This window comes from Folsomia candida, unplaced genomic scaffold (assembly GCF_002217175.1).
Source record: "Folsomia candida strain VU population unplaced genomic scaffold, ASM221717v1 Fcan01_Sc016, whole genome shotgun sequence".
NCBI lineage: Eukaryota > Metazoa > Arthropoda > Collembola > Entomobryomorpha > Isotomidae > Folsomia > Folsomia candida.
In genome coordinates, this window is record NW_019091208.1 from 1,776,912 (window position 1) to 1,803,373 (window position 26,462).

The 26,462-nt window shown below is 38.3% G+C and overlaps 3 protein-coding genes and 1 non-coding gene across 5 annotated transcripts; 2 read left to right on the forward strand and 2 right to left on the reverse strand.

Moving 5' to 3' along the window:
• Positions 1 to 112: 112 nt before the first annotated feature.
• On the reverse strand, positions 113 to 1,490 carry LOC110856569. The gene is made up of 5 exons (XM_022105054.2): positions 907 to 1,490; positions 726 to 842; positions 502 to 635; positions 347 to 421; positions 113 to 277 (listed from the first exon to the last, which is right to left on the reverse strand). Exons 1-5 carry the CDS (start codon positions 1,404 to 1,406, stop codon positions 252 to 254), a joined length of 852 nt encoding a protein of 283 aa, XP_021960746.1. The 5' UTR covers positions 1,407 to 1,490; the 3' UTR covers positions 113 to 251.
• Positions 1,491 to 5,137: 3,647 nt separating this feature from the next.
• Positions 5,138 to 7,768, forward strand: LOC110856587. 2 transcript variants are annotated; one of them, XM_035857212.1, is made up of 3 exons: positions 5,138 to 5,636; positions 6,606 to 6,680; positions 7,231 to 7,768. In XM_035857212.1, the coding sequence occupies exons 2-3, from the start codon at positions 6,608 to 6,610 to the stop codon at positions 7,617 to 7,619; spliced, it is 462 nt and encodes a 153-aa protein (XP_035713105.1). In that variant the 5' UTR covers positions 5,138 to 5,636; positions 6,606 to 6,607; the 3' UTR covers positions 7,620 to 7,768. The 2 variants fall into 2 exon arrangements, with proteins under 2 accessions (XP_035713105.1, XP_021960765.1); XM_022105073.2 differs by lacking the exon at positions 5,138 to 5,636 and having other exon boundaries at positions 6,165 to 6,680.
• Positions 6,977 to 7,053, forward strand: Trnas-gga. The gene has a single exon. It is a non-coding gene; the product is annotated as a tRNA-Ser (tRNA).
• A 386-nt stretch (positions 7,769 to 8,154) lies between the features above and the next one.
• Positions 8,155 to 12,397, reverse strand: LOC118437822 (chymotrypsinogen 2-like). The gene is made up of 4 exons (XM_035857211.1): positions 12,188 to 12,397; positions 10,188 to 10,592; positions 9,445 to 9,639; positions 8,155 to 9,359 (listed from the first exon to the last, which is right to left on the reverse strand). The coding sequence occupies exons 1-4, from the start codon at positions 12,195 to 12,197 to the stop codon at positions 8,908 to 8,910; spliced, it is 1,062 nt and encodes a 353-aa protein (XP_035713104.1). The 5' UTR covers positions 12,198 to 12,397; the 3' UTR covers positions 8,155 to 8,907.
• Between the last annotated feature and the right edge of the window lie 14,065 nt (positions 12,398 to 26,462).

Here is a 26,462-nt window from a genome sequence, read left to right on the forward strand (position 1 = left end):
GTGAGAGTGACCGAAACCATGCCTGAATTTATGTATATTTATGTATAGCAATTTTTGTTGACAAATACATAATCGCGTGCAACTAATAAGGTACTCAAACTACCTCTCAGAGTTAAATTCAGCAGAATATTTTTGTTTAATTTGCAACATAAAACGATTACTTTATTACTTTATAGTCAAGTTCAGATTTACAATTCATAAAAATTAAATTCGCCATACCCCACAGGCAGGCTGCCGACCAATCTTCGTCTTTACACAAAAATGTCGTTCTGGGCACCTGAAATACATCACCCCAAACTTGTAGTCCTGAATAATTTATATTCAGCACTATTTATGTACAACTAACCTGGTGAGAATCCCCAATCAGCGCTGTATGACACAAAGTCATTTTGAGGAATGTCCACATTGTTGCCCTCCGCCTCTGTATTTAATATTTCATCCATGAATTACCCATCCTCCTGCTGAATTGCTTATCATTGCTTTATTTAGTGCTGAGCTTACGTCGGGTCACAATCATCTGCTTGGCCCCACGGGTACACTCGTTGAAGTTGGGACAATACCTGGGAGGCTGGGCGGGGGCAAGTCGCCTCGTGGAGGTGGAGCCTGTCACCCTGCATTTGTATCCTTGCATGTACCTGTAGAGTAGTAACAACGCCGTTCGGTTTTAATTACACAGCGAATAAAAATATGACATTAAATTCTCCCATCGCTTTCAATTCACTCACATATTAGGCTCTCCGCATCCCTTTGGAACCCAAAGCCAGGCACAAGTGCACCCATCGGCGGGGCAAGGTGGAAGGTCGCGAGGGACGGCATAGGTGGCAATACGCTTCCATGGGGTGCTGGAAAGGACAAAATTTGTTGTGTTAATCTAATGTACAGAAATGCCACCAATTTTTTACTTACTTGGGGAGAACTGTGAAAACGACTAAATTCTCCATCGTCACAGCAGAAATGTCAGACACGTAACTGATGGCAAAGGCCGTCCCCGCAGCCATGCTCTGATTATTTGTGTGCATGGCCCCGTCATCCTGAATGCAATCTGGTGGATTTCCTGGTCCCTTCCAATCTTCGGGGTGGTTCCCACCGTCGGGCCACTGGGAGGTATACTGTCCGTCGTACGACAACGTGGTTTGAGCCCGGTTGTGGGCCAACTCAACAGTGAAGGAACCACCAGCGGGCAGCTCAAGGAAAACACCAGGCGCAGGTGGGACCCTGTCACAGCCTCGGTCGGCTTGGAACCACCATTGCGATCTCGGTAAGTTGTAAAGAGGTACTACGACGGTGTTCGTGTTCTGATCATCTTGACCTGGATTGGGTCCCCCTTGGCAGTACATGCCCCGTGCAAAAGCCGCAGTGTGAGCATTAGCACAGGCCACGAGGGCCAACAAGCCGACAATAATCATGACGAAAGTGTTGGTTGCGTTAAATTTGTGAGAGAAGTAAAATGCTGGAATTGGTAAACAGCAACGACTGGGTAAATCGGGTTCGGAGTTGGAGTTTAAATACTCTGGCGAGTTGGGGTGTTATATTATAAATAACTTAACGAAGGCGTTGTGTCATCACCCATCAGTCAATATCAAAGTAATCACTAATACAAGACATGATTAAATTAATTAAACACTTGAACACGAAAATGAGACATGCTACGCAGCTCAGGTTAGTAAGCATAGGGTGGATATGTATGAATTTCTAACTTTTTTATATCAAACCAGATCATAAATAGATACTAAAACTTCGTAAACTGACATCCATAAATATCTTAGGATTTCGTACATACACAAATTTACATACATATTTTGAGTATTTTTCAAAAATATAAATATTTTAAGACATATTTCCTGGTTTTTTATGCAAATATTTTTTCATTCAGAACTTAAGATGTAAAAATTACAGAACATAGTGTCATGATAATCGATGGTCAATTCGTGTGAACGGTATTCAAATGCAATTTTCCACATTTTTCTAGCCAAAAAATTACTCTAGAAAATCTCGAAATGGAACTGGTGTCGAATTATTGGTCATTAGATAAAGATTTAAATGTAATTCGGATATAAATCACTCAAAAAAGTTACAAATTTGAGTCTTCTCAAATATAAAACATAAACATACTTACAATTGCTAGTATAAAATTTCATTTGAAAAACGTTGTGTACGTGCATATTTTCGATGTTTTTAAAATCATGTTGCACAGGTACATATTTTGAGGAATTTACCAACATACATATCCGCCCTATGGTAAGAAGTATCACATGCAACCAACAACAAGCCCGTGGTCAATTTTGCACTCTGCCAAACAAATTACTTGATTTAGTTACAACATCGCAATGGAATTTATCAGGCGTGACTGTATCATATTATTAATTAAATCTGTTATTGAATTTTGCATCATGTGGTAATCACGTTGACACACTCCATCCTTTTATAATGCGGGTGCTTGTGCTTGTCATACTACTGATGAATGAGATGAGGGAGAGGCTCTTATCATACTTACTGCGTTTTTAGCCAGAGCCGGGACGTATGTACTTACCTAAATACATACTCCGCCCATCAGCCTGTATATAGATATATGTATACACGATAACTCTAACAAGGGAAGCTACCGAGTTGTCAAACGAGTTGAGGGTTGACACCTATACCAAAATATGCACAAGGTATAACTTCTGCAAATAAATTTTTTGCACAAATAATTAGTGTTTGCGAAATGGTGTTGCCAAGTTGTAAACTCGAAATTTTGTAACAAATCGAAAATTTTTTTCAAATAATAAAAATGTGCAATATTTTGAAAAAATTGTGTATAATTTGCAAAATTGACAAATTATCTATATGTCCAACGCTTCGCGGCCGAGTCCACCGCTTTAAACTCGATGCACTCCACCGTCATACGCTCGCCAGAAAAGTCGTCACAACTTGACGAAATGTGAATTTGACACGAAAATTCCTTCGCTTCACGTCAAAAGTCATACCTTCTGCACATTTTGGTATACCTACGTGCCAACCCTCCACACGTTTGACACCTCGGTAGCTTCCCTAGTAAGCTTATCCGATCCGACCTGAAACCTCCCTCACCTGTATACATACATACTGTTCAATTTTTTTCCTTCATTAAAAATTCCTTCACTTCGATATTCAATTTGAATTATTTATTTATTCATTCATCATTTATGTATACAATGAATTATTCATTCATTCATTCGCCCCATATACTTAACATGGGTCAAAAATGAGTGAATAAGAAATACACTCATTTATTTAGAAACCTTAAATTATTCATTCATTCTTCATTCATTCAACGAATTCTTCACTCATTCATTCATTCATTTCAGTATAATTGAATGAATGTGAACAGGTATGTTTACTACTGGTTCAAATGCAGTAAATTTAAAATCGTGCAGAATGTATACCACACGGTGAAAATTTTATTACCAAATTATTTTGAGTGTATCGGATAGATAAGATATTGAAGGAATCATGCATACCATGCATCCTTCCTTCTCATCTATCTCGTTTCCATATCCATACATCCTTATCACTGTCCGGACAGTGACTCCAGCTTATTCATACATCGTGTTCAAAGACAAGGAGTAGCGTCGTCTCCTTCAGCAAGGAGAAATACCATCCGCCCTGCAAGATTCGAGGCAGAGAGAACCTGGCGTCGGGAGAAGTATCATCTCTCTCTCTCTCCGTATCCTCCACGCACACACATATACCAATAAGTTCCCACAAGATTTAAGTTCCCATTAACGTACACCATTCAATTCATAAAATAAACTCTATTTGTAAAAATATAAAGCGACGTGTAATAAATGTTTGTTATCTCTGTCTATGAAAGATAAACTCGTGTGTGTGCCCCCTTCCTACTTTTGGTGACTGAATTCGGATACCATATTGTGGGTATAATCATCCGAGTACTTGTGCATATTTTCCATACGGGGAAACATTGTGTCATAGTTGGGGTGCCTTCCTAAGCGAATGACTCTCTATTCTATCTCGGCTACTCGCCTACTGTGTGGCGTCCTTCAGAGTGGTCATCCTCTTTCCTCCACGGCTACACCCCCCATCAGCCACGCAGAGCACCCTCCGGAGTTTTATCGCCCACAATATGAGTGATAAGAGGCAGAAATTTTTTGGACAAAATTTACTGCGTCCAATTATTAGCACTTGCCAATCTGATATGGATTGTCATGCGAATATGCAAATCTTATTCGTGCCACAGCGTCACGTGATGGGGTGACAAATGTGCAAAGACAAATCTGCAAACGACAAATGTGCAAAGACATTTGTGCAAACGATAAATGTGCAACCTGACAAATGTGCAGCCCGATAAATGTGCAAACGATAAATGTGCAACCGATAAATGTGCAAACGATAAATGTGCAACCGATAAATGTGCAAACGATAAATGTGCAACCGATAAATGTGCAAACGATAAATGTGCAACCGATAAATGTGCAGGAATTTTTCCAACAAATAGTGCAATATATCTTGATATAATTTACACTTCAAATCAAATTACATCTTATCAAAAAACTAAGAATTCTGAAACATTAATTTTGTGGTGAAGCTTATGAAGCTGGAGATCATATAATTGAGATTCTATACTTATTAAATATTACTAATCATCATTATAACGGGGTTGACCCCTGTCAATTTTATAGTAAAATTCCCGTGCCGAATCACTGTAATGCTAACCTTACATTTATGTAATGCTAAATTTAGCTAGTGACAATTAAACTTTAGTTAGGGACACCCCTCGGGGACAGAATTTAAAATGACAGCAAATAAGTAAATCCCGAATTATTTCATTGAAATTTAGAATTTTTATGTGTACATAATTCCAGCCTATACGATAGGCTAAATTGTTGGAAAAATTCCTGCATATTTATCGGTTGCACATTTATCGTTTGCACATTTATCGGGCTGCACATTTGTCAGGTTGCACATTTATCATTTGCACAAACGTCTTTGCACATTTGTCGTTTGCACATTTGTCTTTGCACATTTGTCTTTGCACATTGGTCGGGCCACCGCGTCACGTTCAAAGCCTTTGACCTTTGTGTCGTCCACACGGTCATGACGTTATACGTCGATTGTCAAAATGATGTCAATTTTGGTGATCACCGTCGAAATAAAAATTTAAAAAGTTGGAGTAAAAAATTTGGATATTTTTCGACTTATCGATCTTAATTTGACACAGGGACCAATTAACCCACAAAGTTCGTTGAAGAACTTGGTAACTATTTTGATCCCTTGTGACGAAAACGCTGAATCGTTCGAAAGTTACGGACCAGGACGGACGGACGGTCAGGGTTGATCCATAAATGGGTTTCATCACTTACTTAATAATGCATGAATAATATCCCGTGAGTCCTGCCCCCACAGTATTTTGATGTCCGCATAATTTTCCCATGTTACGTGATGTGTAATGGTCTACACCCCTCATGTCCTACATACAACGTGAATGTTCCCACATGTCCCCACAGCTTATACGGCCACAGCTGTTAAAGCAAGCTTCAAAGCCTACGTCATAACAGTGACATCACAACTTTATATTTTTAATTAATTCTCAGCAAACCAGGACGAATGTCGAAATTCTGGTGGACGATATTGTAGACCATGTCGAGGTGACGTCTTTGGTAATTTGAAATTTTGGTAATTTGAGAATGACTGTATGCCACAAATAGTTTAAATTCCATAACAACACATGCTAATCATCAGGAAAAATTGGCTTATCCATATCGATTAATTTTAAATGTATATTTTTAAGCAGCTATGTAATTATCAACAATATCGGTGTATAGAATTTCAAAATTCGATTTCCAAGTCTCGAAAAATTAGTTTGGCATTTATGAATATTGCTGTGTATGTACATATCAAAGGTCGACGCCGCCGACCGTACGCCTAAGAGCCGCCGAACGCCGGTAGCATTTTAGGCGCCGCCTCAGCCGAAAAGTTTGATTTCCTATTCCTTTAACATTGCGACGTCACGCCGCGCCGCCGACGCCGCCGAAAAATTACAAAAAACTGGCGCCGCCGCCGCCGAAAATTTGTCAGCGTCGACCCCTGGTACATATGTATGTAAAATATGGGAAATCATAGAAATGATGTCCAAGTAAAGTATGTCAAAATAAAGAAAAACTGGTGTTAAATAATAAATTAAATCGGCTAATGAATCCAAAGTCCAACGGCCGGTGCAAATTTCACGCAGTTTAATTTACTCAATGATTTTTGGAGACGACTACGTCATGGAAGCCTCGCATCGATTATTGCACTCTTTATTCAACAGAGTCACACTAATTGGACAACGTTGTTGGATGATTAATCTTATCAAGGATTAAATTAATAAAATTATTAAATTAATTATTAAACACACTACACAGGATCATGATCGATTTGCGGAGAGATTGTATTGTTGTTTTTACTACCGAGAGATAAACAAACCTTATTGTTTAATTTGGTTGACGTTTCAACTGGTTGTATTGTTTGAGAGCAAACAGATGCATTTATCTGATTGGATTTTGACGCATTTGAACATATTTTGCTTCAGTCAAGTCAGACACTTATCAACGAACACGACGTGACATAATTTCATTTAAATTTCCTAGAGATGAAGCTAATCTGGATCTTATCAACCTTCCTGGCAACAACGTCCTGTGGTGTGGTGGATTATACGCGATGCGGTAAAAAAAATCAAAAAATATTGGGGGAACTTACGTCACAGTTTGTAACCTTGTACATGCGTAAGGTTTGAAAGCTTACAAACATTTACGAGGGAAAATATTTTCGGAGCTGCTCACACATTTCGAAACCATGTTTTTGGTTCATTTTAAAAATTTTATGGAACGTGTTGCCGAGTCAATTCATATCAACCCTTTGTACGGTAGGTAGGTTACAAATTTGACGTGAGTTCTATGAGAAAATATTTATCATATAAGTGGGATAGGTTGGCTCAAAAATTTAGCGGCCTAGATGAGGAGAGCAGTTGGTAGCTCAGTGGTTAAAGTGCTCGACTGGATATCGAGAGGTCCCAGGTTCGATTCCTGGGCCGGCTCTTCTCTATATTTTTGCACACTCATCTTACTCGGAGCAATATATTATTGCCCACTGTTCCCTCATTGCATTCTGCAGAATATTTAGGATAATTAAATATATTAATTACCCAAGTAATTATTTAGGATAATAGATAATTACCGGGAACTATCTAACGGTAAATTTTTACCATAAACCCAGGTGGATCTGGATCTAGTTGGCAGTTACGGGTGACGGATTGCGAGGGTCCACTCTGTTACATGAGGGCTGGGACGCCATACCCCATCCAGTGGGATATGACCCCCAGCATCCCCATAGCTTCCCTGCGCCTCAAAGTCAGCGCAATTTACATGGGCCTCCAAGTGACTATTATCAACGCCGTTCTCGACAATTCGTCCGTCCAGCCCGGGACCACGTACACGATCCAGTACACCCTCACCCCGTACGAGGTTGCGTGTCGGAACACGATGCGGGTCAGTGCCGAGTTATTCAATGCGGCAAATGACGTTGGAGAAGTGTGCGTCGCATATCAAGTGCATGTTACTTGTGACGAAGAGGAGGCAGGGACCACGCATGCCGGTCGTTATTAAATAATTGATGAAGAAATTGATACAATAATTAGCAATTGTGATGACGTGAAAGATGTATGTACTTTAATTGAGTCATAGAAACTTTGAAATTTGTTGGGTTTTCAATTTTGGTAATAAATCGATTTTTGCAATTAGGTAGGGTAGCAGAATAATAAATGTAGTACTTATTTCTCGGGTAAAATTGATGTGTTAGAAATATGCATACAGGGTGGTTTAAATGCCACGCTACAATGGAAAATTTTTCCATTGGAAAACCCCCTAAATATCCATTAGTTAATGAAGATTTTGGATTGAGAATTTTTAATTATTACCAAAACTAATGAAATTCTTAAAATGTTTAATTTTAGAGACAAAATTTCAGTAACTAGTGGAAATTAACGAATATTTTCCATGGAAAAATTTGTCATTGAAGCATGACATTTAAACCATCATAGTATTTTTCACCATGTATAATGTTTGTACAAATTGTTGACTCCAGTGGTGCAATGCTCACGAGGTGATTAACTTGATCGAATGACGTCAAACTATCCATTATCTCTACTTGGCATCTATGATGATCTATGTATGATTGACATGACTACATACACATTAAAGGAATCTCAATTGTATTGTATTATTTGTATCAAACCAATATTTACTTGAATCTCATAATTCTATCTAAAAACGAATGAATTTTTTTCCTTCCGTGTTGATATACATAAATAAAATTGTTTTTTTGTATCGTCAGAAGAAATCTTTTTTAGACTACATAAAACAAATGATTTGGTCAAGAAGTAAATATGAACCTCTGAATTCATCACTACGTTAATTAGTAATTAATAATTAGTTTCAACATGCTAATTAATTAGATAGTTAATTAGATTAACTAATTGATTAGAAAGCCCTGGAAATACAGTATTAAATTTTATTTGGGATGCGAAAATTATGTATTCAGCACAGATTCATTAAAACATATAACGTAATTCATAATGTGGGATTCAATATCCAATGTATGCACATTATACAAAAGTTTAATTTGCAAGGCTAAGCTGTATTTCCTGTCATACATTTTTTTCTGCTCTTTGATACTTACCAGGGTTGTAGTAATTAATTAGAAAAGTAATTAATTGCAAGAAAAATCGAGAAAATAATTAGTAATTAGACTTTGATTATTTTGTAGCAATGCAATTGTAATTAATTACTCGACTCATGTAACCAGTAATTGAGTAATTAATTGCTTTCTCTCGTCAGACGAAATTTAGTAATTAGTAATTAATTACAAATTCCAGTAATTAAGCAACACTGGTATTTACATACCTATTAGTTTAAGAAGAACTATCGAAATATAAATTAACCCAACTATTCCCCCGAAATTTGTGGCCTGGGATGTCAACACAGATAAGTTGCTAGGTAAGACAGTCGTAGATTCTTTTTCCCTGCATCCACTTTCATCCGATCCATCGTCACAATCTCGGTAAAAATCGCATACCTGTGATTTGTACACGTATTGAAGATTATGACACAGGAAATGTGATGGTGTTTCGGTTTTTCGAATCGTCTTCGCTATAAATCCATAGAAATATGAAACCCGACTAAAAATAGAGGGCGCTGGTGTATCGGTGGATTTATTAGAGAAATTCACGATGCACTTATCATGCCCCCAGGATACAACGCCACAAAGTATGTCACGAGATATTTGAAACGATTCTGGGAGATTGGATTGGAATTCGTCCCGGCAGACGACGGGGGATCCGGAATCTCCTAAATATATGTGAAATTTTCAGAGGTAATTAATTAGAATTATATTGTAAATTATTTAGTCAATAAACAACATATTAGGAATTACCCGAGCAAACCGAAGAATGCTCAGAGTAAGCACACATCATAAACCTGGCAACTTTCGAACTTCGATTGGCAAGCAGTCCAGTACATTCTTCATTAGTAATAATTTCCAAATCAGACCTTTGCGACGTCTCTGGCGATTCGTAAATATCACCAGGAGAATGTTGACTTACTCCATACCCATAAATTGAAACGGATCCTAAAGAAGTAACCAACCTAATATATTCATCACAACGTATTCATAACAACAAAATGAGATATGCGAAATTTTGAAAGAAAATTCTGAAAAATTAGAGAATTTTTCTCGCCAAGTTTACCAAACTGGCATGTAATTATTACCCATAATTATTTCGAAAAATCTCAAATTTGTTGATCAACAAAATAAAACGTTGACGTGAATACGCTTATTGTGTCCATCCCTGTTTACATTCATTCAATTATACCGAATTAATGAATGAAGAATGAGTGAATAATTCAACATTTCAAAATGAATGAGGGTGTTTTCTATTCATTCATTTTTTGCCTATGCTAAATACATGGGGCGAATGAATGAATGAATGAATTATTCATTGAATGAATGAAGAATTCAAATTGAATTTCAAAGTGAAGGAATTTTGAATGAAGGATAAAAATGAACAGGTATGATTGTGTCATACATATTTACTAAATATGTATGTATTTCAACAATTACGACGTCTTAAATGGAAACTTTTGATATTAATTGTCTAATATTAATGTTAACCTTACCTGTAAATTGTCGATTACTAAACGGCATGGGAATTGGTTTCACGTAGGCATTGAACTTGAAGGGATGACTAACTTTTACCAAGCCAATATCATTCGCTAAGTCGTACCGGTTGAAAGTAGAGGGAACAAAATTGTTTGCAATACCACGCAATTGTTCCGTGTCCTGTCCCCACTGGACGTTATACCGACCGGCAACAATCCGCAACTCGGATGCCTTCTTCACATAATATAAACTACGCTTTTCACTACCATCACGACCCAATCGAACCAAACAATGGGCCGCCGTGAGGACGAAGAACGCATTAATAATTGATCCCACACAAATATGTATTTGCGTGTCAGCGTCTCTTATGGTCACGAGGTATGGGGCATAATCCGGGAGTGCGTTGGTTGCTCGGGTGACTCCTGTTGTTGCCAGGAAAACGATAAATTTTTATTCGATACTAACGAGGGAACCTCTTATAATGCCCGGAGCTCCCAGCATATCCACTATGTACATTAGACGCAGTTTTTAATACTAGTCTTATGATGTGACAAAATCTCTGTGTCAAAATGACATTTGGTCAAGCGATGACGATTTTAGTGACGCGCCGAACGGTCACTTTCTCCCATGATTTCAATAACGCAGCTACGTTTCGCCACACGCTCCTCATTTTGCTACTTAATTCTTAACTCATTTACTCACTGAGTGCACTGGTACTTAACTTACAAGGGACACTCATGACCTGTCGTTTGAGTCCAGGGTACCCATTATGTTTTTTAGAATCTACTAGGACCCCAGATGAAGGATTCATTCATATTTCCGTGTAAAACTCATATTTGGCGCCATGGCGTGGCGCCAAACTTAGAAATTTGCATTTTCGACCAATTTCAAACCCTCATAACTTTTGTAGTTTATGTCGGATTTTCAAAATTTTATGCTTAAAATGACCACAAAAGTCAAAATTTTTGAGAAAAAAATAAAAATATAAAATTTCTAATTTTTGAGAAATTTTTAGCATTTTTTCGACGAACCCCCATTTCTAAGAAAATTACGAAATTTTTCGAAAAGTTAAAAGCGATAATTTTGGAAAAAATTTCATGGAATACGAAAGTTTAACTCCTTGTCATGATTTTTGCCAAAAATTTTTAAAATCCGTCCAGGATTTCAAAAGTTCTGGCGGTTTCAAAAATAAAAACATTCAAATTTCGCGAATTTGGCGCCACGGCATGACGCCAAATATGAGTTTTACACGGAAATATGAATGAATCCTTCATCTGGGGTCCTAGCAGATTCTAAAAAACATAGTGGCCACCCTGGACTCAAACGACAGGTCATGAGTGTCCCTTGTTAGCTATATTTACAATATAATTACAATTTACTACTCATCAATATTTTTTCCTTTTCGAATTTAAAAGTTACAAAATGTTCACGCGCATTTTTTGAAGAACAAATCCCTCTACTTGTTTAAATTCATAAGAAGTTGCTGCATTTTTTTGCATAGTTTTTAAACTCCAACACATATATTTGAAAGGAAAAAACAATATTGAAAACTTGTAAATAGTAAATAAATTATTATCATACATATTGTAAATATACATAGTTAAATTAGATGCCAGTCTCATCGGTGAATAAATGAGTTGAGATTTCAGTGAGATAAGCGGGGACGTCTAATGTATATAGTGGATATGCTGGGAGCTCCGGGCACTATAAAAGGTTCCCTCGTAAGTTTTCTACGGGGTTAGCATTTATGTCATATAATTTATATAAAGGGTGGTTTAAATATCAGGGTACAATGGAAAATTTTTCAATGGGGAAAATTTGCAAATCTCCATTAGTTACCGAAATTTTGCCTCTGAAATTCAATATTTTAAGAATTTTATCAACAGTGTTCAATAAGTTTTGATAAACAAATCTCACTCGCAAATCGGTAACTAATGGGAATTTACGAATTTTTCCCATTGATTAATTTTCCGTTGTAACTTTACATTTGAACCACCCTGTACATAATTGTACTTACGAGATCCCATCGTCTGATTTGAACGATGTTGACTAAATGGTTTGTTAGAGAATGACTGTGACGACTTAGATACAGTTTCAGATATTGATCACCGGTTTATATGGATAACGGAAAAAATTGTCGCACAGAATGGTGGCAGGATGTAGCATGGATATCGGTAAGGTTAACACTGCTCAGAAGTTTTGAATTACAAGAGAAAATCATGGTGAGATAGAGAGAGATTCTGCGGGCAATGCAATATGTACGTGAAAGAAGGGTTGGACAATTACGTGTTATGTAAACTAATTTCATGTCATGTAAAAATTTATTAATACATAGTCTTACCATAAGAAGTGATAGTAGAGCATAGTTTTTGAACCGGTCAACATAAAATTAAAAGGTCAGTTGCAGTTTGTGCATACATTCAGTGCCTATCATTGGTGTTGACCGTTTTTACATGACGTCACTAGGTCAAAAGTAGGAGGAGCTTACCTACACGCGCGCGGCAATAATTTTTCACTTTTTGCACGAGAAAAAAATGCACAATGTTTGATGTAGTGTAGCAGTCCAAGTGCAACTACGATCTGGTTGCCCAAACTATTAAACTAACCCTAGAGACAGTGGCTAACTATGACATAAAAGTTCCGGTTGTCCAAGGTCAAGGAGAACTACAGTGAGGTCCGACGCTTTAAACACCAGAATTGCACAAATCTCTGTCCGACGCCGGAGACTTTGGCCATACAAATGACCTTACAACTTTATAAATCAGATGAGCACTGAAAAATGACCCTAAGATGGAGGACTTTTAGAGTAGAAAGCGTCACATGCCACAGATTTCCCAGACGATTGCTAGGGTAAAAAATTGACCTCCCTTCCCAAGCGGTACGAAAAAAAAACAAAAAAATTACCCCATTTACCCATAAGAATTTCTTTACGACAGAAGCCTAATTCGACAAAGAAACAGGTAAATTTTATGTTAAATATCCTAAGGGTTAGCTGATTACAAAATAGAGGTCAAAATGTCATCTTATCAGGCTCCATTCATAGGTTTGGCGGGAATCGGCGGAATTGAGCAGAAACCGCCCAATTTCCTTAATTAAGGAAAGGAGATAGTTTAAAAAAATATTTGAAAAACGTTCTGATGAAGAAGGAACACCCTCTCAACTAGTCCATATTGGATGACAACCCACCGACCTTTGTGAAGGGCTCCACATTAACATATACAGCGAAATTCGTGAAAAACTGGATTAAAATCCATGTTTCTGACTTCGTTTGCAGTTTGGGTTTGACGTTGGTATTTTCGAACCGCAGTCAACTTCACCACCAAATACTGATTAAAATTGAGGAAAAGGTCTGTTCTGAGCCCCATGTAAGTGTCAGGGTCACAAAAAAATCTCTGACCCGGGAATGATACAGTTTGTCAATTAATTTCGAGCGTATTTTTTATAGAGCTTTCTCCTGTCATGACCAATTTTTCATGGTCACAGGAGAAACATATTTTCAAGTTTAATACGTGTTTTCTACTTGAAATTTAACTGGTTTTTCAATGGAATAAAAATAAATTTGAAATTCCTTAAAACTAACCTAATATAGCCGTCTACTCTACTATCAGTTTTTAAGTTGAGACTATGTATTGTGCAGTGCTGTTTGCGGTTTTATATTCCGTCATACCAACTTATGTAGTGAAGGATTCACTAATTGTAAATCAAATTTATGATTGATCTGCGCATTGACATGCGTGTATTGGTAAGCATTTATGCATGAATTCATTTTATTAAGTCATGAAAATAATATTATTGAGCTTAAATTTGAAACCATTATTAGTCTAATTGAGTGTAATAAAATATCTACTTAGGTCATTTTATATATTTTGCAGTAGTGGCTTAGAGAGTATGTAAACTGTCGAAACATGGCATCCTGCTTACTGTAATGGTTCAATGTGTAAACTAGAGTTACCTTCTATAGTTTATTCATCATTGCTGTATCGTTTGCTCATATAAAACAGTATAATAAAACTTATTATTATTATTATTATTATAATTGCATAAGGTAAATAATCCAGGCTATAATTGTTCTCTGACCACATTCATAAACATATGTATCTCCATATCTTCACCGTAATATACATAAACACATAAATTACATATACATAATTGAATAATTGAAATTATATAATTCATATCTAAAGCTAAAGTAAACACAATTACATCCCGGATAAATATATGTATGTAGATGCCAGTCATATTTAGTCAGCAAATTTTAGTCACGAGATAGATATTTGAAACTCTGCTGATTTCAGTCGAGACGCCAGCCTTTAAAAAATTCAATTTCATGTAAAAAATAATAATATGGTAAGATGAAAATTTTCACAGTTTATTTTTAATTACGACGTTCCATGTGTTTGTTACACGAGTTTTTGACTTATCTCCCCCTGGTGACAAAACGTCTGCTAAATCTTTACCCAAAAATCAAGCACTATAGTAGTCTACCTCCGTGGGTGATGATTTGTCTCAAAATTTTGTACTTATACTGTATAAGTTATACATATGTATTTATTCTTCCCCAACTCACTTTAACTTACATGAATCTAAAGTGCACTTTAGCAAACTTATGACTGGCATTATAGAAACTTTATTTACCAAAAACATCCATGCAATACAAATCATCTCGTCTATCAGGTAATCGACAATTTTTCCAGATTCGGCATTCCGCTCGAGCATCTGAACCCGGGTAGATATTTGTCCAGTGAAATTTCTATTTCCACCAAACTTTTCGCCTGTCTCTGAAGAAAGGCAAAAAGTGATCCTTCTATTTCCTCCGGGGTTCCTTGAATCTCCATAACCTCCATCATCCCGCGCTCGTATCCTTCCCATACTTTCCCACCTCAATGTCGAACGTGTCGGGACGCCCTGCTGACCGAGGGCAAAAAGGGACACCCTGCACGCCAAAAGATATCCCAGACACCCTGCTGGCCTGCGGCCAGCAGGATGTCGGGCATTGTTTCTTGGGCATAACGAAAATAATTCGATAAAGTTTTCATTCTAAATTTCTTGAATGAATTTCAAATTTAGATTTTTCAGAATTTATTCAATAGGGTAAGTCCATATCGCCGAATGTTGGAATGAGATTTATGAAACAGTGGTGATCCACACAAAAATTCCACTATATATACAAAATGGCTAAATGTCTATCTTACGGAATTGGCGCTAATGCTCGGATTATTTAAATCAAAAAAGAGAAAATTTACGTTAGGTTAAAAGCTTGTAAAACCACTTATGAATGAAAAAGTGCCACGCGTTATTTCACGGAGACCCAAGTCTCATTTAATAGACCAGGCTTTCAATTAGAATCACATAACTAAATGTAGTATATATACTATAGTATATATACAACTTTTAATTTCAAATTCAATTTTCTCATGAACAGGTAGATATTTCAAAATTATTTTCATACCATTTATAAACCATAATATGCAGGACTAAATTATGTCAATTTTTCGAAGGAATAGAGATAAAATAAAATTGTTGAACCCACAAATACCGAGGGTGGTCCAAGAAGCTGTATAAATTTTCCCCAATTTTTGTAGCCCACAGACGAATCTTGTTGAATGTGAAACTTGCTGCATATGACGGCCCTTGTTCTCAACTTTAAGAATGTATCCCTTTTTACCCGATAAAAATGCTCCCAGGGACTTTGCTAGTTTGTCTTTCTTCCACTCATTATTCTAAGTCTTAAGATTGTCATTTTCTAAAATCCAATCCATCCAAATCCAACTCATGTTATCCTAAAAATGTCCAATCCATCCAAATCCGACTCATGTTATCCTAAAAATGTCCAAGGTGGTGCCGAAATTGGTGCCCACACCGCCCGGGTCTATTTCAACCACGACCACCACACCCCCAAGGCGTTCCTTAAGATAGATTTTAGGAACGCCTTCAATGAAATCCGGCGGGATACTCTTCTCAATGTCGTTCGGGAGCGGTTTCCCTCAATCTTTCCATTTGTGTCCCAGTGCTACGCCAACCCCTCGTCGCCTTTTTACGGGACAATACCAATCCCTTCGCTCCTAGGGTGCCATCAAGGGGACCCTTTGGGTCCCGCCCTATTTACCCTAGTCATCCACCCCATCGTCGAAGTGCTAGAAACGGAACTAAATATGTGGTATCTCGACGATGGGGCCGTGGTGGACTCTCCAGATAAGGTTTTGGCGGCTCTGGAGACCATTTCCAGAATGGGTGTGGAAGTGGGGCTACACCTCAATCATGATAAGTGCGAGGTGGGCATTTTAGGGGCCGATCGAGACACCGCCATCGACATTCTAATACAATTCCAGAAAGTAGCCCCTGGGATTCAACTATTGTCCCCCGAAAGTGCTATGCTTCTTGGCGCCCCCCTCACCAACGAAGCGATGGAAGTTGTTTTTGCAGCAAAGACGGCGCAATTGGCTAATTTTTCCCAACGTCTACAGCAACTCTCGACCCATTCTGCGTTCTTCCTGCTTAGGGCATCAATTTCCATTCCCCGCCTTATTTACTTTCTCCGCAGCGCCCCAACTTGGAGAAAGTTGGATTCCCTGGCTCACTACGACGCCACCCTGAAGGACGCTCTCGAGGCAATTCTCAACTGCTCCCTCTCCGCGGCTGCTTGGATGCAGTCGTCCCTACCTGTCAAGGAAGGCGGCCTAGGGATTAGGCACGCTGTGGATGTGGCGATTCCGTGTTTTCTTGCGTCCGTCCACAGCGTCCTGCCCCATATGGAACGTCTGCTTCCAGGTGATTTGCATGGCACCGACGCCGCCATGATAGAGGGGGAGGAGCGATGGAGCGTCCTCGGACCAGCCGAACTCCCCGCCGAAACAATCCGAGGAGTTCAGGCGGCGTGGGAGCGTCCAATTCTGGATATCACCTTGTCCCAGTTAACACAAGGAGCGACCACCCCGGAGGACACCGCCCGCTATCGTACCCTGCGGGATAAGTTTGCAGGCTCTTGGCTTAATGCCCTTCCATCTCCCCAACTTGGAACCCTTCTATCCAACGAATCGTTTCGTGTCTCAATTTCCCTCCGATTGGGCTGCGACGTCTGCCAACCCCACAAGTGCCCGTGCGGAGCACAAGTAACTGCGCGAGGCTACCATGGCCTCTCCTGTCGGCGCAGTGCGGGACGTTGGTCCCGCCATGAGGCCGCCAACGACGTGATTGCGCGAGCGCTCCGTTCGGCGGAAGTTCCTTGCATCCGGGAGCCGGCGGGATGCTCCACCCAGGACGGGAAGCGCCCCGACGGAATGACGTTTATTCCGTGGTCAAAAGGAAAATCCTTGCTTTGGGATTTTACTTGCGTAGACACTTTTGCCCCCAGTTACCTTCCCAACACGGTGCGCTATCAAGGCGCCGCTGCGAGCATGGCGCAAGATTGAAAGAGGAAGAGGTACGCCTTCCTCTTGGACCGTTTTATTTTTGTCCCCGTCGCAATGGAAACGACGGGGGTGTGGGGCCAGGAGGGGCTCTCCCTCATCAATCAAATCGGTGAACGGATCACCGCAAGAACCGGACAGCCTAATGCTGTCACCTTTCTCTGCCAACGAATCTCTCTAGCTGTTCAGCGGGGAAACGTAGCCTCCATTTTAGGGACGCTCCCAGAAGGCAAAGAATTAGAAGAGGTGTATTATTTTTAATGTATGTATTTTTTAACTTACTTTGACTTTTTTATGATTTCTACGATTTTTATTCAGGTTAGGGACTTTTAATGTACGACTCCTTTGTTAGTCAGCTTTTCTGATGTGAAATTTGTGTAATGCAATGATAATTAGTGAAATAAAAACGAATATTCATAAAATGTCCAATCCATCCAAATCCAACTCATTTTATCCTAAAAATGTCCCAATCCATCCAAATCCAACTCATTTTATCCTAAAAAATCCAATCCATCCAAATCCAACACATTTTATCCTAAAAAATCCAATCCATCTAAATCCAGCTGGATAAGATAGGATGATAGATTATCCAAACAAATGGATATCCAACTCACCTTTGATATAAATCCGCAAACAGGCAAGACTTGAGTCGAATGACCATCTCGAATTTAACTATTTTTTATCACGCCGGAATTAATGCTTCTCCGGAAGACTTGCAACTTGATTGTTAATTTTCACAGACCGGAACAGAAATTTTCTTAAAGTTAAAGTATCGACTGCTTCACAAAGCTTGGAGTATTTCTTCTTGCATAAAGTCCAAATTCCTTTTTCGCGGAGAAGATGATGGGCGTTTGAGAGACTTTAATCGTCCAATCCCAAACTGACATTTTTGCCAATTCTTCATTGGAACTTATTGCAGGATGGATGATTGCAAGGTTGTGCCAAAAAATTACATGACATATTTTTGATACTCCTTGTTGAAAGGAATCAAGCGGTCTCACATTTCTGAAAACGTGCTCCCACATTGTGAAGCCATTGTGAACTTAAGGGTCCGAAAAATGTCCAAATTGGCCCAACCCCTGCCAAATCTGAGATTTCTTGAGAAATTTCGAACAACGTTTTAATTTCTCTTCGATTTTCAGTTGAGAGACATATTTCCCATGATAAAATTGCCTTCCCGGAGTTTCTGTCACATTTTCAAGGACGTTGGACTCGTCGTCAGTGGACATCTTTGTTGCTGACATTTTGTTATAAAGCCTAGGATGTTTTGCGTTTACCATTTTTGTTTGACCTTCCGTATGTTTTGGTGCAGATTTTTTTGCATATGCTTTGACCCACAATTTATCTGCCTTAATTTGACACAAGTAGTTTTTACTAATGTTTTACTTTTTGGCCGCATCAGGTGCGGACGTAAAGCAGAACCTTCCAAAAGTAAATGCAATTGTTTTTCACTGTCGAGGGGTCGATATGATAGTTTTTTCTCATGGTGCTTATTTCAAGTTGACATTTTCAGATTCTCCATATTTTTTTATGCATGTTTTAATTTTTGCACGGCCAAACCTTTCTTGCGTGAAATGTAGTGTGGGGAGTTCTACTAGCCTTTCTTAAACAAATTCTGGTGCTTACATAAAACTAGTTTCGCGAGTTCGTCGCTTTAAAATGGTGTACAAAACTTATTTTTCATTGAAAGCGTTAGAAATGTTTAACATGCGTAATTAGATACACTTAGCGTATTCCATAGAAATTTGGGATTTGTAAATGTATTTTTAGACCCCTCTCCCACTAATATACCTGGTGAATGGTGTCCGAGTTTCTAGGCGAGAACCGTAGCAATTGTGAGTGGAATTGGTTGATGCTTGTATGTAGGTATGTATGTATTAAGTAATTTCATAACAGATGTAGGGTATGGAATTTTTTGTTTGGGGGAGGGGGGGGGGGTAGCCAGTACACCCTGCGCGCCGACGACCTTTTACACCATGCTGAGATTTTCGAGGGAAAGTATGATCCTTCCCATGCTATTAGCATGGTAGCGATACGAACTCGGGAGTCAAATTTTGATGTAGGTTATGCTTCCCCAGGTATATGACGCCCCTTGCTCTTAACTTCAAGAATGAATTGCTTTTTACGCGATAAAAAAAACATCCAGCGACTTTTCTGTGGCGTTTTTCCTCCACTCGTTATTTCAAGCGTTCCAAAGGGCTGGGATGTGATACTTGATCATACTTCTTCGCAGTGGGGCAGACTCTCCTCGCTTCATACTCCAGTAGTTTAAACGGCCACGGGGAAAAAGAGGAACATATCCAGAAAGCCTTCGTGCTTTAGGAAATGTATCATTGTTTTATTCTATTACGTACGTATAGAAGTGTCTACAAATTATAATAAATATAATAAATATAGAACTTTCTACAAATGTTTAGCTTATGTAACTACAGTTGTGTATAGAAGTATGGATACGAAAGGAGTGCAGTAGTTCATGCTACTCCAGGAAAGCAATATATTGTGGACACTTTCCGAAAAACTAGATAATTCGGTTTGGGCCAATTTCCTGTCACACAGGACATTCAATTTATAATAATTGAAGGGCATACTAAAGTGAGGAATAAGTAAAGTACCTAAGATGTAGGAATGGAGAAGGTGATTTTAAAAAGTAATAAAGATTAGACAGGTTAGCAACGTTACCATGTTGATAAAAATATATGATGAGAAAGCAGTATGTTGGCCAAAATTCCACGATTTAAGATTCCAAATTTCGAATTTCACGATTCCAAAATTCCTCAATAATAACCTAACCAACAGAGCCTTACTGAAGCGGACGCTTTTTTTCTTAGGATTCCTGAAGTAGAATTTCCAAATGTGAGTCTATGATGTTGCATTTTCCCGAATCGTTCACACTCATTATGCATTGTTTATGCAAAAATTAGAATTTTGGAACCCAAACATTGTTCTGTGTAATATGCACAATATTTTATACATTCCACACACTATAATTCGTTTGCGTGTGGTTTGCAATACCTGCCACATTTGCTGAAACCAATTTAGTATTTTCTCCCTAGTTTTTCGATGATAACAAACTTCGCGTCGAACCAAAAGTCCAGACCAGAAATACAGAATTATCAGGATATACCCAAACATTAAAAAGTTTCCCAATCCGACAACATCTTTTTCAAATTCTGGTGATTTCTTGGGCGGCCAATGAATAAGTGCACGGTGCAACCAAGTGCCAAAGTAGTTCTTCCGGGTGTAAGAAGCATGCGGACTTAATATGCTCCGATCAGCGTGACGGTGCTTCCACCAATGTAGAATCCCAGATTCTTCTAAGCCATACAACCCACGGGTTAAGATTCTACCAAGCAGAGTGTTACTTGCGATATACAAATCTCTTTCCGTATATATACCCGAACTACGGTAGGAAATTGGGAAATAGACATTATTGAATGTTAAAAGTTTAATTAGGGCGTTGCACGAAGCGTCCTGGTCCATCAACACAAAGACTTCAGAAAGTCGTTCATACCCATTGCTAGTTTTAGTTAGGTGGTTGTTGCTAACATTAAATGCGAAATCATACCATGAGGATAATAAGAAGGTTGTACGATCCTTAATTATTTTAAGGACGTTGTAAATGTTTGAACTATTAGGAGCCACAATCAATCGGTCCCTAATTTCATTTGTCAGGAATGACTCAAATTTTCTTGTGTTTGTTACACTGTGCGAAAACGCAGTAGTTACAATTGGTGCTGAACTAAATGCGAGGCTATTTAAATCGCTTTTCATAATAGGCAAAGTTCGGGCGGTGAGCTGTGATGTGTAGGCTCCGCGAAACAAGTTTCCCACAAGCATGGCAAGTATCGAAGTAGAAAAAATTGCAGTTCGAATGATCGCACTCCGTATCTGCCCGGATGGTTTTGGAATATCTGCTGGCTGATCCATTAAATATCCCACCAAAACAAAGGACACGTACCAAGGAAAAGCATACCCAGATTTTGGAAGATTTAGAAGCATATTTAAGCAGAAGAGGAGCAAAAAGAGACAAATCCAGGTACAGGAGTCGAACGAAGTTAGCAGTGCGAACCCATTAGGTTCCTGCTTTTTACTGAACACAACAGTTTTTAGTTCTAGGTAATCACCAGCGGGAAGAATGACTTGTGCTGGTGGGCTGTTCAATTTATTAGCATATGCAGAAGAAAAAAACTTAGTCCTGTCTACGGGAATGTAGCTTAATCGCAAACCTTGATTCCTATTCTGTAATACGAACGTAAAATTAAACTTACGGCTCAATGTTATCATGGCGCAGGTAAAATAATTTGGAGAGTCCCTTATTTTATATATCCCGCATATTTTGTGGTACAATTCTATTGTCTCCTTTGTAAGCATATTTACTCGACTAACTCCTACCTGACTGTTACCCATATTTGTAAATTTACTTTGAAGCGATGTGGCTAAATTTTGCCATCTGTTCGCTGTTTTTGACATAGAGTCGTAACTCAAATGTGATTTCAAAATTTTGTTATACTGTTCAATGAAAACCAGATCTAAATAAAACTTTGTGAAATATATTGTAATGGTATTTCCTCTAATGTACATTACAAAGATGTTAGCCGAAACTTTACGTAACACGTAATCGAATGGACTTTTGTTTGGCTTAGGGAAATTGGCCGCCGCAGGGATTCCTACTCGGATAAACACATGATGAGATGGTGGATTTTGTAGGATTAGCTGTAATAACCCATTTGCGCTAGTCGGCACATCCTTTTCGTCCCGTTCTTGCAAGTCAATAAATCCAATTCGGCAATAATCACTTGAGTTGATGAGCCGCATATTTTGTTTCTGGAGTAGCAAGTATTTTTCCAATGTATTGTTGTCTTGAGCGTCCGAGACTAACCGCACATACGTTTTGATATCTTTCACTGACCTTGGAAAAATAAGGCTTTCATCCGATATCCAGAAACGTGGGTCGTCATAGGGGTAAGTTTTGCTAGTAAAAATTTCTAACGTGCAACCAGTAAATAACTGAAGGAAATTGCCAAACGTTTCCAGCTGGTGTGAGAAATGCAAAATTGTAAGGAATATTTGTAATAGCTTTGAAAACATTGTGGATAATTATCTTTTGGTTTCCAGGAGTGTACGAAATTAAAGCAAGAGCTTGAATCCGTCCAGCTCAATAACTGATAGGGCAAGTTGCCGTAGACATGCCACGTTTTCAAGGTTGGGGCAAGGTTTAGCTAAAACAAAAACATTTATAATGACCATTGCCAATATGTCTTACGGACGTCATCCATGCAATTATGACCTAAATTGTTAGCAGCTCATTAATATATATAGCTTGAATTTAAATTGGAGGCAACAATACTTTGGTTTAAGATATCCAACACGGAAGATGTGCAATTTACGTTGATACGTTGTAGTTCGTTCTAATTTCAGATTTGGTATGCGTCATGTACAATAGATAGATAAATAATAAATAAAATTGGGTGGGGTTGTGTTGTCAGGAAAAGTTTTATGATTATTGTGGATTTGCTGGTCAAGCAATGATGTCAAAAATAGCAACCAATTAAGTCCGCTATTATTGTAAAAGGTATAAAATCTGGAGGTCTAGAATTTCGTATTGAAGGCACTAAAAGCACTGCTAAGATTACAACAATTAATTTGGTCAATATTAGATTTATCCCAACCCCATACAAAATATTTCGATGAAAGCATTTAAAATCAATGGTAATTGCGCCAATTTTAGATAGTAATGAGTTTAACGGCTTGATGGAAAGGTGCTATGTAGGCTACAATTATTTAAATAGATTAGATTTTGGGAAGGAACTTGGAAGGGAAGCAACAATTTTGGGAAGGTACTATAGAGTGCCTTTGAATGGATCCGGGTGCATATATGGGAAACGTGAACGATGATGCTGAGTATGGCAAAGGCAGGTGCACAGTGTGCGGATCACTAAAAGCGGACAAATTATTTTAAGGTTCGAGCCCTACTAGGGGCATTATTTTTGTTTGCATTTTAACCTTGACTTTTTAAGGGTGGAGGGTTTAGAGACCACAATCCCGTTGACCTACGACGACCTGGTGACCGTGTGTACGGGACACAAAGTGAGAAATATCAAATTTTCGTACTCTTCCTCCTCTGCGTTCGGTTTAAGCGGTCCACTTCAACATCCAACATGGGAACAACCATGCATTACTTCATCCAAAAACTACGATTTTAAAATGATCCACCCACCTGGTTATTTTACTAGTTGTTTTGTGCACTTACGTGTTTGTAAAATTAAACTTCGACTTAAGTCGAAGTTTAATTTTAGTTTAATAAGTGAATTCACTTACGTCTTTTTAAAATTAAGCATCGAGTGCACTTACGTCTTTTTAGAATTAGTGCGACGATATCGTTGTGCTAAATTCACTCTTTCCAGGTTCCCTTTCCTAGTAATCTGCTAAATATTCTTTTCAACACTGAAATTGCTGGATTGAAGATTAATAACAAAAATTAATTAATTCCATGTTAAATATGTGTAGATATATGCACATACATATTTATAAAGGTGTATCGAATTCAAGAAACTGGTGTAAAACTTCTCCAAACTGAACCATAAATGCGAAGCCACATTCACTCCTTTTAAAATTCAGGGGATTTGTTTATTTATCAAATATAATATTTTTGTACAATCTTAATAATCCGGTAAAGACACGGAGGTAATGATTTCTCGGTAATAAATTTGATTATAATATTTTACCAGGTAGTAAACATTCGTTACGATGATGGTAAAACTTTATTACCAAGGCATTACCACTTTGGTAGAGTCATATACTTGTGCTTTTCAGTAATATTTATTACCTGATTATTTACAGTGTAAACGTGTATACATAATTGGGACATATAGTTTAATGCTAATACATATACACCTCTGAAATGCATATGTAAGGCAAACTTTACTTCGCATTCACGAAACCAGGTAATGATCTGCATATTTGTTATAAACATATTTGTAAACGTTATTATCGCCTGTCATCGGGATTCAGGGGCCGTCCAAGGGGAATCTATTACTTTTCAACCTCCCATTTATACATAAATACATGTAATACAAACCCATACGCTTATCAGTTTCTGGTAATAAAAAACGATTCACATATATCGGATCGCGTTGTAATTAAAAGATAATACCACCTGACTAGATAGATAAAGATTCAACATTAACATAATAATTTTCACTAATATGTAATTGTAATACCAGTTAGGATTGATATTTTTACAATATACTAATCATTTATTGAAAAAAGCAATAATATATTAAAAGGTAATTTCCAGGATTTGATACATATTTGATTTTTAGGAGTGCCTCCCCTCCCATTTTGCAATTCAAGTGTGCCCAGCTTTGGCAAGGTGCTGGAGGTTTGCCCGGCCTGGACTTTTTAAAGCCCTGGCCCGGCCAAGCCCATTGGGCTTTTTATTAAAAAATCCCGGCCAAGCCCATTGGGCTTTTTATTAAAAAATCCCGGCCAAGCCCATTGGGCTCCTTATTTAACAAAAACGGCTAATCCCGGGCCCACTGGGCTTTTTGCCAAGGCTAGATTTAAACGAATGATTATGCAAAATGTCATTCAAGATATTTCTTGAAGGGCACCCTAAGAATTAGAAAATTAAATTATTCTATCTGGGACTAATTTCGAGTTCCCAAAAAAATGAGAGACAGGCTTGTTTTGATTCGGGCTTAGACTTTTTCTAAAAAAGCTCTTGCCCGGCTGGGCAAAAGCCCGCCCAGGCCCAGCCAAACTATATTTGGTTCGTCAAAAGCCCAGGTCATCCCCCCAAAGCCCAATGGGCCTGAGCGGCCCGGGCCAGTCCACTTAAAGCCCAGGCCCGGCTCACTTGTACAAGGTACTCGTCGGATAACAGTTATCTTATCGTCTCCTGTTGTTGAAAATGTGGAGACCTCATATTCAGTGAGTCATTCCTACATAATAACTTTCACAGGCTAATAAAAGCAGCATCTCAACATTTGAAATACCTTGAGTAAAATATCGTCTAAAGAAAATTTCTATTAGATAGATCCTTTGGAATTCTTTGGAAGTGATCATGGAAACATCCGAAGAAACTGCGACGTTACTACATGGTACGTTGCTCCATACGTTGTAATTCAATTATCAAACGTCAACATATATAATTTCTCTTCCACAAATATGTTACAATTAATTTACCGTTACCTTTTAGATCAGCTTATGACCGTGACTATACTTGCTCAACTCCTCTGCACCATTCCTGTCATCATTACCAACCATTCTGTATTAATCGAAGCCTTAAGTCTTCCTCAAACCCGGTTTGTGTCCTTGATCAACAGGTTCATAATGGGGCCTGCAACAGCTTTAGAATTAATTAGATCAATTTTGGAAGCATGGATAATGGCGAGGGGGGAGCTGGCCACGCCGGAACAGCTGGTACAAGTTTTTCTCTCGCTGAAATGGGTCGAAGCGTCAGGTAGAAGTGTTCCGGAGTATATTATTTTGAAATACATAATTATGTGATAACCGGGTATTTACAATGAAATACACTGTTACGTAAATATCATTATAATAATAAGCTGAAAATGTTTGTCTGCAACGGAAGTCCAAGTAATTTTCCGTGGCGGAAGTGAAAGTGGAAAAAGAAATAATATTAATTGGTGGAATTTTGAAAGTCAAATCCAAATTTCTGATTTACCAAATCTATTTCTGCAGTCTAACAACTAAACACTTTTCCCCACATTAAAATTAAAGTTTCAGTACATTCTAAATAACCGGGTGTAAAATTTTCCCCGTCGTAGGTACTAAATGACCCTATCGCTGGTTACAGTAATTATTTATCCGCGGTAACAAATTGTATCCAACGTCGGTAACACTTTTACTGTCAGACAAATTATC

Bases quoted from the DNA above. Each gene is read 5' to 3' on its own strand.
- LOC110856569 (XM_022105054.2), bottom strand. From the start codon at position 1,406: ATGATTATTGTCGGCTTGTTGGCCCTCGTGGCCTGTGCTAATGCTCAC. The intron at 843-906 runs GTAAGTAAAAAA...TGTCCTTTCCAG, and splicing joins GTTTTCACAGTTCTCCCCAA to CACCCCATGGAAGCGTATTG. The intron at 636-725 runs GTGAGTGAATTG...ACTACTCTACAG, and splicing joins GGATGCGGAGAGCCTAATAT to GTACATGCAAGGATACAAAT.
- LOC110856587 (XM_035857212.1), top strand. From the start codon at position 6,608: ATGAAGCTAATCTGGATCTTATCAACCTTCCTGGCAACAACGTCCTGT. The intron at 6,681-7,230 runs GTAAAAAAAATC...CCATAAACCCAG, and splicing joins GGTGGATTATACGCGATGCG to GTGGATCTGGATCTAGTTGG.
- LOC118437822 (XM_035857211.1), bottom strand. The intron at 9,640-10,187 runs GTAAGGTTAACA...TTACTTCTTTAG, and splicing joins TAGTAATCGACAATTTACAG to GATCCGTTTCAATTTATGGG. The intron at 9,360-9,444 runs GTAATTCCTAAT...ACATATATTTAG, and splicing joins GCATTCTTCGGTTTGCTCGG to GAGATTCCGGATCCCCCGTC.